The 12,907-nt window shown below is 39.0% G+C and overlaps 2 protein-coding genes across 2 annotated transcripts in view; one reads left to right on the top strand and one right to left on the bottom strand.

Annotated features, from left to right (window-relative positions):
• The window catches only part of LOC311292084 (uncharacterized protein), a 36,619-nt gene extending 33,974 nt beyond the window's left edge, over positions 1 to 2,645 (bottom strand). Inside the window, exons 1-2 of the mRNA XM_084411543.1 lie at positions 2,469 to 2,645; positions 904 to 1,191 (exon numbers count right to left, since the gene is read on the bottom strand). Coding sequence (XP_084267669.1) covers positions 904 to 1,063 — 160 coding nt within the window. The 5' untranslated portion in view covers positions 1,064 to 1,191; positions 2,469 to 2,645. The remainder of the gene's footprint in view (positions 1 to 903; positions 1,192 to 2,468) is intronic.
• LOC311292699 (uncharacterized protein) overlaps positions 1 to 11,559 on the top strand; it is a 57,383-nt gene extending 45,824 nt beyond the window's left edge. The window contains exon 2 of the mRNA XM_084412480.1: positions 10,393 to 11,559. Coding sequence (XP_084268606.1) covers positions 10,393 to 11,099 — 707 coding nt within the window. The 3' untranslated portion in view covers positions 11,100 to 11,559. The remainder of the gene's footprint in view (positions 1 to 10,392) is intronic.
• Positions 11,560 to 12,907: the final 1,348 nt, after the last annotated feature.

Here is a 12,907-nt window from a genome sequence, read left to right as displayed (position 1 = left end):
TATTTTCTTTAAACCTTGTATATATCATAAAAATTATAAATCATACAAAAACAAAACCATATTCATAGACCATAACTCGTTATTCAGCTAGAAAAATGTATTCTAGAGGAGCATTTTGATAATTATATGCATCACATTACATATGCATTATCATTTTTAATGTTCGATATTTAATGCATGTTTTAATAAATCAGTAAAGTTTTTGTGACAGCCACCATTTAAATGTGTATATTTAAAGGTAGAAATATGATTATGCAATTGTAAAGTTAGTAGGCTATAACTTTATTATTATAAAAAACATCCTTGAATGTAATTTAAGTGTTTGTATACAAATCAGTAGGCCTAAATGTTAACCTTCAATATTAAAGTAGTGTAGTACCAACTGACTCCCATGTGTAGTTTACAGCATTATTTGAGAGATTTTCTTTCCCTGAGAACATTTGCCATGTACTTTATCTCAGTATATCCAAAACAATCGATATCGAATCGCAAGCTTGTGAATAGAAATCTAATCGAAAATTGAGAACTGTCAAAATGTTTGGTAACATGGTTGCAAAAAATGTGAGCCAGTTAAAATTGTAAAATAAAACAGCTAAAATATTTAGATGGACCTGATATTGACAATCAATATAACAGATTCTCAAACCTCCCTTTACTGACCATTTGTTGTAAACAAACAAGTTTGTACCATTTCCCATAGTGATAATTATATTTAGTTTGACCTGATGTTGACAATCAATATGAATAGTTCTCAAACTTCGCTTTACTGACCATTTTTGAAAACCCCAAATTAAACCATTTCATTTCATAGTTTATCTTTTTATCTAAAACTGATGAAGTGTTTGAGTCTTTCTAACATAAATGTTCTTCAGCATCATGAATGAACGAAGAATAAACACCAACCTCTTTGTTCTTCAGGATCTTCAGTGTGTTTCATTCTGCAGGGTTCTGGATCACTCATGTTCTCACTTTCCTCTTTAATAAACTCAGTCTTTACAGATATCAGCTCTTCCTGATGCATTGTGCTCGTCTTCACTTGTAGCTGATGGGAATATTCCAGCATTTATTGGATAATTGCAGTGGGAGGAGCTTCACTGATGATGAATTTCACTGTAGGAGGAGCTTCACTGATGATGTGATTGATGTGGGAGGGGCTTCACTGATGATGTGACTGCAGTGGGAGGAGCTGATCTGCAAAAATCAAAGTTATCAGTTACGGAGTTTGTTTTAATACTAAATTACATTTAAGCATTTATGTCTTTATCTCTTTATAGAAACCAACAATTACTCTTAGTATATTCACACTAATGAAATGAGCTTCAAGTGTCAATTTACAGGAAATCTGAAGACATCAGCATAATAAATGAGGTGAAAACAGGAACTATTGTCATGAAATAAAGAGTGTTTTCAGCAGATCTGTTAATATTGATGAGCCTCAGACTATCAACACTCATTCAACAAGCCATTCAGGATCATCAGCAGATCATCTCACTTTATTCTGAGTGTTTGCTGTTAGAAACACATTATTTGAGTCAGGATACATGATAAAAGCCTATAAAACTGCTCTATTAAAAGATAAAACTGTTATTTTCTCAATATGACATGGATAAAACATCAATAATAAAAAGACAAACACTAATGTCACTCATCTTCAAACACTACAGCAACATAACTATGAACTGAAACATGGTTTGCTTTTATTTATTTATTTATATAAATACATTGTAATTAGGCTAGATCTCTAACACATAACAATTTTTATGTGCAGAAACTGACAATCATCATGATTTATCAAGCGACGAGAATACTTTTTTTAAGCAAATCATTTTTGAATGAACTAACCCTTTAATTGTTCAGTTGAGGTTTATTTGTGTTCTCTATTATCAAGTCTCTTATTTCACTACACTGTGGCTGCACTTAGTGCTTTTAAAGGACTAACGTTACTTATATTGAGTATAAGTTACTGTTGCACTTTTCGGCTAAATAATGTATTACTGTCAAAATACTCTAGTTCACTGTATGTATTTGTTCATGTTTTATCAGTCTGAAACACGGCATAAAATAATTATATCATGGCTACAGGTAACGTTACATTAAACATGGTTCTGTGTTTACTTTCTTTACTGAGGTAAACCATGTTAGTCTCGTAATGTGCTCATATTGTGACGACAGATATTTGGCTACATTTGTTGTGTGTGTGTGTGTGTGTGTGTGAGAGTGAGTGAGTGAGTGAGAGAGAGTGAGAGAGAGAGAGAGAGAGAGAGAGAGAGAGAGGGGGGGGATCAAATAATCCCTTCGAGGATTGTAATGTTGAGTTTAAACGATTGTATGTAACGTTACTCAATTGTATTTGCGTGTTGTAACATAAACAGTAGCATTAGCATAAGCAGTAGCATTTACAAATCACCGCGTATATAAAAAGTATCTAAAAAGTATGAGACATCTACACAAAAAAAAACATACGTTACCTCTCTGAAACGTCCTGTAACAGCCGTTCGTGCACAAGATCTGCTCGATTCCTCTCAAATAATATTCTCTAAATCTGATTCAGACTGAAATTGATAAGGCAATATTGACGCCTGTGTTTATAATACACCGGAGCACATGCAACTGCTGTTATGGCATAGCTGTTATGGTAACGGCGTGACGTTTCCGGACAGCGTGAACTAGGCGGTAAGCGAATCACAACACAGACTGGGCCAAGCTGACCAATCAGAGCCCATCGTGTATTTATGAGGGAGAGGCTTCTTATAACCAGGAAATCATCAGACCGTTTTAGGAGAAGGGAAACAGCGGTGCAGAATAAAGGTAAATTATGTGAAAAAACTTTTTTTTTTTTTTTTATTAAGCATTTAATTATCTCTGACTCCAATATAAGTAATCTGACTCCATTAAGTGTGTGTGTCCTGTAGACACAGCAAAATGTGTAAAGACGGGCATACACATGTGCGATTTTCGTCCGATTTTGAGCCGAATTCTGACTCGTGCGACTCTTTTTCGGGTCGGGCCGATTTTCAGCTTTGTCGTGCAGTGTACAGGGGGAAACGAGAGGCGATTAACCTCTCTCCTCTCCCTCTGCCCTACTCAGTGTTTTTTTCCCCACTGCGCCTGCGCGAAAACAGAAGTTTCATCTGCAGCAAAGATTAAAAATAAATAAATAAATAAATAAATAAATAAAAGAGGGAGATCCTAGTTCTTACCTCCAGTTCGTGTTGCAAAATGGATTAACGATTACCCACATCTTCCAAGCCAGCTGCGATGTACACTTTGCCTCTTTTATCAATTTGTTAAAGTCCCTGTAAAGGCAATTCTAAAAAAAAATTCTAAACACATTAGAAATGTTAGAAATGTATTGCTAAAACATATTACAAAGACTGTGAACTGTGAAGTACTGAATTGTCGAGTTAGACCGTTAAACAGTTTTTCACCATTGCTGTGTTCCGGATTTATTGGGCGGGGCTAAAACGGGGGCTCGATGACGCACCGGAGCCCCTGAGCTCCTGGACACGCCCCTACTTGATGACGCACTGGAGCCCCTGACGCTGGCCGCTCCCCTAAATAGAGCACAATCACATCAGTTTGCCGATCGCGAGTTACTGTCAGTACTATTAGTTTCTACAGCCTATAGTTTGCTAGCTAGCTATGCATTCGTCACGGAAATGCATATTACCTGGATGCGATCACGTACAAAACAGATCGGTGTTTGTAAATTGAAAATTTCCGAAAAACGATCACATCAAGAAGAGGTGGATTAATTTTGTGAAGAGCCACCTTGATGGAGAGCTGAGGATCACCGCCAAAATCCGCCTCTGTAGTGATCATTTTACACGGGATAGTTCGTCGGAGACAACTGGGATTCACTGATAATCCACTGTTGCTGGTGAATGGGGGCGAACTGACTATCTCCCGCCTCGGTGTTTATACTCCCGTCGCGCCGACAACTGGTGCCATCATCGGCAGTGCGTGCCCACCTATGAGTGTAAGTTGCCTTGTGTGCTTATGTTATAATTATAGTAGGTAGTCCAGGCTCGAACATGTATGGCTTTGTAAAACTGCTGCTAGGAGCATCCATTCCGGTTGTAGCAGTGACGGCAGCTTTCCCGCGAGTGGGCGTGGTTTCAGCGCAGCTAGTGGACACGCCCCCAGCGTTTGAGAGCAGAGACTACTGCTCATTTTTTCAAGATTTTGATAGCTTATTTTATGTATTTACCGGCTTTTTTTATCATTCAAATTTGGCTGGGTGGCTAATAACACATATTTCTGTGGTGTGACAAACTCAGAACACATACTTAATTTTGACTTTACAGGGACTTTAAACAATGTTTTTGAAATAAAGCTGTTTTTAATTTCCATTGATTTATTATTGCAGTGTTCGGACATATTATAGACTGTTCATAATTGCCTATAATTCATTGTAATCGACCTAAATGTTTTAGTCAATTTCCAAAGAGGAGGAGTACGCTTCTATGTAATATTTTATTATCCTCACAGCAAGTTGGTTATGACGTGATGCGCTATGAAATTATTGCGTGGAAATTTATTTTGAATAGCCTATCAATTTAATAATAAAGTATAGCCTTGGCATTCCCTAATACTACTACTAATAATAATAATTCAATAATACTACTAATAATTTAATACTTAAATTGGAAATGCTAAATCATCTTGATATTGATAGCTGATGCTTAATTGTTTTGACAATATATCTGGATACATGATATAATCTATAGGCGCGACCTGGCACAAGGGTTTATCGCGCTGATTACAGGGATGACATTAGTTACAAAGTGCTCTGAACCTGCCCCAAAAAAATCATCCACATGGCATGCCAGTATTCCTGTCACCTCAGACTGCTCATTCTGCCAATAAAACACTGCAGGATCATTTTACCACCACTGTTCTGCATGAGTTCTTTGACCTTGTTGTACCAGTAGAGGGAAGTTTCTGCAAGTCCATACAAACATTTCTTTAGTTTCCACAATGCATTGTCCACGCCTGCTTCTGGTGGGGGACGAATGTAAATGTCTCTTGAGAGTTCCATTCCCTGCAAAAAGGCAGACTTAATATCCATAGAATTTACTTTCCACTTGTTTTGACAAATAACAGCTAACAGCAGCCTGAGTGACTCTGATGCACATGTGGGAGAATCTTTTTGTAATTCATGAATATTGACTTCTTCAAAACCTCTCGCCACAAGGCAAGCTTTAGGAACAATACCATTAGAAGTTTCCTTCAACGTACAGACCCATCTAGTAGAAATACATTTTTGACCCTTGTGGAGTCAAGTACATTTGTATAGCGCTCAGTTGGGGGCCAGTTCTCCTCTGGCGTTTATGAACTAGAGGTCGGATTTAACTGTAAGATTAAAAGTATTATATGAATGCCTGGCTGAAGAGATGCGTCTTTAATCTAGTTTTAAACTGGGAGAGCGAGTCTGAGCAACGAACAGTATCAGGAAGACTATTCCAGAGCTTTGGAGCCTAATGTGAAAATGCTTTCCCTCCTTTGGTGGATCTGGATATCCTAGGTATGGTATCCTTGTCTGTGACCTCTTCATAAACATTATTATTTTGCCAGTTTTCAATCTCTTGCTGTTTAGCAGCATCAAAAGAGATGTCTTTGGTAATGAGTACATCAGCATCTGTGTTTTCACCTTCAGTGAGAAGATCATCAACATGTGACATGTCTAAAGCTTCCTTTTGACCATTGCTGCCATTTGGTTTAAGATACTGCACATTGTACCAGTTTTTATATTGCCCTTTTGCTTTTCCTGCTCTGCCTAAAACTCTGGCAGTGTGCTTAGTACCATCATCTCTGTTTGTAAATGTCACGGTCTGACCTGTTCACAGTTTGACACCAGTGGAACCCACTATTAGTAGCATCACTCTCTGTCTCATTAGTTTGTCTCACGTCTTCTCTATCATCTGTTTCTGTGTTTTCAGGGATTTGCACGTCTCCATTAACACTCATTTCATCATCTGAATTCTCTGACACATCCGTGTGTATTACGTTTTCATTTTCTTTACTATTTTCAGGAATATCAGGTAGTACAGGTTTATCCTCATCCTGTGCATTAATTTTACCGATAACTTTGACCGATAACTACAGCAGGGCCTTTCCACTCTGGACTGTCTGCTTGTTTGTAGTAGACTCTGTCTCCTGTCTCATTCTTTTCATCTGTAGGCCTGAGCTGCTTTCGTAAAGCTCTTCTTATTCTTTCTGAGCATTCCACCTCTGTGAATGCTCTTCTGGAAGCATGCAATGCTGCTAGGTGCTGTCCTACTCTAGTACTCATAAGCCGCGTTTCCACTGTCGGGCCAGGGCCGGGCCGTGCTAGTGCGTGCCAGGGCCAGTCGCGTTTCCACTGTCACTTCCGGGGCTTGATCGGGGCTTACTCGGGGCCAACGGCCAGGATTTCTGGCCCGTCGAATACCTCTGGCCAAAGCGGGCCAGCTCGGGCTAGAGGAGTGGTAACCAAGAGGAGGAGTTTACCGTTGGGAGACGGCAGCGCCGGATGATTCTGTCAGCATTTAAGACTTAAAAATAAAATAATTTAAATCGCGTTCATGTTTGAATGCCTTCTGTTTGTGATGCAAAAGACCATGCGTGCTAGCCGTTACCATAGTAAACATAGTAAACGCTTGAAGATACGCATAGTAAAAAAAAAAACATAGCGAAGGCTTGAAGAAATCAGACAATCTTAAAGGCTATCACAGTCATGTTTTTATTTTATCTGTCATAGCCTACGTCTCGTCTCTTTAAACCGGACTATCAAAAAATAAAGTAACTTTTTTTTTTCGGGAGCTTCCTCTGTTTCTCTGACTGAAAATATCTGTATGGGAGTCGAGAGAGTGCTAAAGCTCCTCAGGTCGTATGGCATATAGGCTATTTGTAGAAATGATCATTTTTTTCTAAATGTGATGTAAATATGTCCTGTAACTAAGTTACCAGATAAAGAAACAGACGCGACTGAAAAAGTAAGTGTGTCCTCTTTCTTTTGTGAAATAGGCTAGACCTAACGGTAATTTATTTCTGAGTGACTAATGTGCAATTTTTACATAAATTAATTCATTATGATCAATGTATCACTTTTTATTGTAAACCTGTGGTAAAACATCGATGCTTGGGTTTTAAATATTCAAGTAGCTGCTAAACAAAAAAAAAAAAAAAAAGCTAGCAAACGGCCGCTTTTATCGTGTTTGTTTTCAACGCTGTTTCCAGTGATTTCTGATTAGTTTTCTGATAAAACTTCCATTTGTTGGTGAAATGATGGGTTACTGTAACGTTGCTCCAGAGAGACGTGTTACGGGCGTGTTTTAGTGAAGCGCTGTGGAGCTTCTGGCCCGACAGTGGAAACGCATGCCCGGTGCTATTGGCCCGAGGCTATTAGCCCGGCACGGCCCGTTTAAAGCCCTGGCCCGGCCCTGGCCCGACAGTGGAAACGCGGCTATAGAAGTGCTCTCTAAAGCAGGCAGTTTATCAACCAAAACGGAGGGAAGATTAGGACTGTGACCAAACACAAGCTGGTGTGGACTATAACCATGCACATTGATCATACTGTTTGTGGCCATTAGAGCCCAGTCTATTTTGTAGACATCTCTGCTGTGACAACAAGGACTGGGCTTGGTCCTGCTATATCTTTGACATACCTCACAGTCACAGATGATCTCTTGCAGAATAACTGGACAGTCTTTGTCAGTATTTCCAGAGCTGAGGATGAGCCTCTGCTGCTGGTCTGCGCAGGCATGGCCAAACTGCTTGTGAAGCTTTAGGAGAACTTAACGCTTCTCTTTTGTAGACATCTCTGCTGTGACGACAGGACTTCACTTTCATTGGTGTCCGCTTCAGTATTACCATCTTTAATGTCAACACAATAGTGTCCCGAACTAGTGAGCTCAAGAGGCACTGGTTGTTTGAACATGACAACTCTGTCATTCTCCATGTCTAAAACAGTTCCTGCTCTCTTTAGAGACATTTTGCTCAGCAGTAAAGGAATATCAACAGGAACAACTTCCGTTTCAATGTGACATTTTGTTAGTCCGATCTTAGCGGGAAGCTTCACCTTTCTGTTGGAGTGTACCACCATCAATCACCCACGCAATAAAAAACTATATGACATCAAAGGTGTGATCACCTGTAACACAAAGAATGTTATATATTTACTTAAATGCCCGTGCGGCTTGGCCTATGTTGGTAAAACGACCAGGCCACTGAAAATAAGAATCTCAGAACACAGATCAAATATTCGTAACCATGACATCAAAATCCCAGTAGCGGTGCATTTTTCACAAGCCTCTCATAACGTTTCCTCTCTCAGATATTGCGGCATTGAACTTGTGAAACAGCCCTCCCGTGGAGGATATGTAAATTGTCTGTTACTCAAAAGAGAAGCACTCTGGACACTTTAGTTCCAAAAGGGTTGAATGAAGATTTTGCCCTGAGGCCATTTCTGTAAATAACTCCTTTAATTGTGTAAATATTGTAAATGTTGTGTTATCGTTTTGCTGATTTGATAGCAAGAATCTACATTCTTGCTCATCTATCACGACTGCTTACAGTGGTAGAGACATTTTAAAAAAAAAACTTTCTAGGCTATGCTTTAAGCACTGCAGGCCTTCTCTTAGCCACTTAATATATTTTTGTATTCATCATGTGATCATGCATGGCTGTATATATGGAGGTGTGTCTCCCCACTTGTTTTCATGTCTGATGAAGGGCTTGGGCCCGAAACGTTACACGTGGTGAGCAATCATTACAATTGCTAAGGAGCATTTTCTGATGTGCAGACTCATTGTTTACCTTATTGTACCACCTGACCATCACCAAATCTGAAAGGTCTGCAGCTTGAAGATTCTGTTTGCAGCAGTTTGTTTATTTGGCTGTGGCTCAGGTCTTTCATGTAACTATCCAGCCACTTCTCACCACAAACAGTACGTGTGCAATGCATGCAGTGTCAATGATAGCTGATCCCAGTGATTCAGTTAGGAAGATCTCAGAGTCCGTCATGACTTTTGTAAACAGTGTAATGTTACACTCTTCCACATTTTCATCTTCTGCTAGCTTTACTTCATTTCTCTGATGAGGACAGTCTTTGGCCCAATGGTACGTGCTCTGACAAATGACGCATTTTGTTCGCATACCATATTTGTCGAGTGGGTTTGTACCTTGCTGTGGTTGCCGCTGTCTGCTCTGTGACGGGCCGTTGTTCCGTCTGAATTTGTCTGGTGGCCTCTGCTCCGTGAAAAACGCTGCATCTTGAGTCTCGCTGCCGCCGCTTGCTCCACTGGTTTTTCCTCCAAAAATCCGCTTCAACGCTAACTTCATGGATGTGAATGTCAAATGCGTGCATGCTGTAAGTGCTAGCTGCCTACTCTTCTCCTCGAGACAAGCCGTGTCAAGGAGTTTAAACGCTAACACAGCATCAGGCAGTGTCATGTTGTACTTCTTCATGCGGTTGTATCTCTGCTCGAAGTCTATGATGTAGTCCGCCATGGACACCGCACTGTCTTTGGAAATCGAGTCGAAATGAGAGTATGCTTCATAAGCCCGGTCTTTTTCTTCTCTCAAGAATACCGCGTCCAGCTTAGCTAGCAAGGTTTCCATACCGTTGTCTTTGTTCAGATCGTTCGCAGGTATTTCCAAAGCGATCTCTCTGGCTCGCCCCTCGAGCCCCGGCACCACCGTGAGTGCCTGCTTCTTCTTTTCTAAGTCCGTAACAAGTCTCCAAATACTAACTTAATTTTTCCAGCACTCGTATGGTCAGGCTTCGTCAAGCTTAGGCGGTACTCTGTAGTTGGAAACCATCCTCTGCTACCATGAAAAATAGCCAAAGATACAACGTAGTTCCACAGAAAGTTTTATTACTCATCTCACTCACATATGTTTTCACTAAGCTTACATAAGCTTACTTTTGTATTAGTTACTAAATGCTTTGACAATCACAATAACCTTATTGCGATGCTAGTTTTTTTAGTGATGAGTCTAATGCGTCGGCCCTTAATAATTAAAGTTTTTCATAAAATAAATGAAATCTCATTCTAAAAGTTGGTGTCAGAATTTTTTTTTTATGTTAAAATTACGTTAGATAATTGTGTCGTTGATCAACTATATTTAATAGTTCTCACTACAGAAACATGGTATTTGTGTTTTTAATGCTTTGAAAAATAATAATTGGAATATCAATGTACCTCAATCATGAAAAGTTTCAGGGACATATAATTGATTTATAAAAATGCATAAAAGTGGTTGTAATATTTTATAGCTGTTGCCTACTTTTACATCAGGTTGCTATTACATCAGGGCTCACTTTTATGTCTTTTCACTTTATATTTCTCTCTTTCAGTTATGTACTAAAAATGTAACTTCTTTTTCTTTCTTCACATTTCATTTCAGACCTGATGGAAGTGAAGGAGGAGAGTGAAGAACTGAGTGAAGTGAAGGAGAGTGAAGAACTGAGTGAAGTGAAGGAGAGTGAAGAACTGAGTGAAGTGGAGGAGGAACATCATGTCAAACCTGGAGAAAAACCTTTCAGTCGCTCAAAGACTAAAAAGACATTTTTAAAGAAAAGAAGAGCCAAGAAATCTTCCACCTGCACTCAGTGTGGAAAGAGTTTCACAACCAAACAAAATCTTGAGATTCACATGAGAATTCACACCGGAGAGAAGCTGTTCATGTGTGAACACTGTGAAAAGAGATTCACAGACAAAAAATCTCTTGAGATTCACATGAGAGTTCACACTGGAGAGAAGCCGTTCACATGTGATCAGTGCGGGAAGAGTTTCACACAAAAATCAAATCTTAAGGAACACATGAAGATCCACACTGGAGAGAAGCCGTACGCGTGCCATCAATGTGGAAAGACTTTCATAACCAAATGTAATCATGAGCATCACATGAAGATCCACACCGGAGAGAAGCCGTTCACATGTGATCAGTGTGGCAAAACATTTCTTAAGTCATCAAACCTGAAGTCACACCTGACAGTTCATATGAAGGAGAAGCCTCATTCATGTTCTGTTTGTGGAAAGAGCTTTTCACTGCTGCAATCTTTACGCACATCAGAAAACTCATACTGGTGTGAGAGAGTACATGTGCTTTGAGTGTGAAAAGACTTTTATTACAGAAAACTGTTTAAAACTGCACCAGATAATTCACACTGGAGAAAAACCTTACAAGTGTTTACACTGTGACAAGAGATTCAGTCAGTCATCATCTCTGAAAACACATGAGAGGATCCACAGAAGAGAAGCTGCACATGTGTGATCAGTGTGGAAAGAGTTTCTCTTTTAAAATTCACCTGAAGATACACATGAAGATCCATGCAGTGGAGAAACACTTCAACACAGTCTGAGATCACAGTTCATCTTTATGTGCTGAGAAACAAAAGCTGTGTCCCAATTCAGGGGCTGTATCCTCCAAAGGCCGCATTTGAAGGCCGATTGCGTCACAGCGGTGCGAACGAGACCAAGAGGAGGAGCTGATCGAGCTAGTTCGGGAGGACATGAAGTTTCAGAGAGAGATAGAGGAGAGGAGATCACAGGAGAACAGGGAGAGAATTAACATATTGTTTTCTCCTCTTGACAGTTTAAATATACTTTTGCTTATGTGAATTAAAATTAGTAAAATTAAAAATCGTATACACTATTTTTATGCGAGTTATAGTTTATAAATGAAACACAAAATAATTTCTGTGAATTGTTTATTTTTGTATTGCAAGTTATGACTTAAATGTAATAAATAAATTATTCTGTAATTTTCTTGTCAATGAGTTTGTATATTTGATACAAAATAATATGTTCTATACATTTTTACTTACAGTACTTTTTACAACTATTTACAAGATAAGTTACGTTTAAAATACGAAAAACTAAATAAGAGTATAAAATAAATAAAATAAACAGTATACATAAAACAGATTGAAATAAAAAAAAATTCTGTAGACTGTTATTGAGCTGAGCAGGAGATCTGGGATGAGCTGCACAATAGAGACGCTGGTAAAGCCTCAGCCGGAGGGACATCATCTGGGATCAGTGCATATTTACACTGTCCACCAAAAAACTAACAAAATGTATTGACAAATTAACAAATTGTTGCTAGCTGTGTCCCAGGAGTTGTTCAATGGGACAGTCTGGTTTTGTCACCTAGCAACTGGTTACAGCCGTTGTGATGAGCTACCATATGTATTGGACTTTATATAAAACTTATATATAGTTAGATATAGTTACATATAGTAATGACTGCCTAAAAACAAAACAGGGTTAAAAACGTCTCAGTTACTAATGTAACCCTCGTTCCCTGAAGGAATGTGACAACGTAATTGGGATCACTTCAGAAAGCCCTATCATCTTCGAGTGTCTATTATTCCTCACAGCGTAGCAAGACCACGTGAAGTACATGATTCTTATTAAACTTGGTGTGTTTTTTCCAGCTGATGTGGGCGTTGCATGTATTGCCTCAGATCATTTGCGTTTGAATAACGCACGCTCTCCGTGGGCGTGTTCACGTTAAACTCGCTGAGCTATAGTGAGAACGACTGACATCTCTCTTTTCATACAGATGACATAAACTGAGAATCTTTGTTTTTTATATAAATTACTTCAGTTAAAAGAAGAGAATTCCAGCTTCATGCCCGTGTGACTCTATGTCTGCGTGACTGAGTATTCGCTGAGTTAGTTCATTTTCGGACGCGTTTCAGAATGGACTTCACTGACAGAGAGAAGGCAGAACTCGCATCATGTTTATTTTATTTTTATTTGGCAAAAAGCACAACACTTTGTTTTTATAGTGAGTATACACAAAAAAATAGACACTCAAAAAGATCGAATGATGTATAACACTTATATGTAAGATCAAAATTTTGATTCTCTTTTGCACTGATAAGACAGGGGGTTAAGGGTGGAGGGAGACA

The sequence above is a fragment of the Rutilus rutilus genome, assembly GCF_951802725.1.
Source record: "Rutilus rutilus genome assembly, chromosome: 1".
Lineage (NCBI taxonomy): Eukaryota > Metazoa > Chordata > Actinopteri > Cypriniformes > Leuciscidae > Rutilus > Rutilus rutilus.
This window is presented reverse-complemented; position numbering and strand designations above follow the sequence as displayed.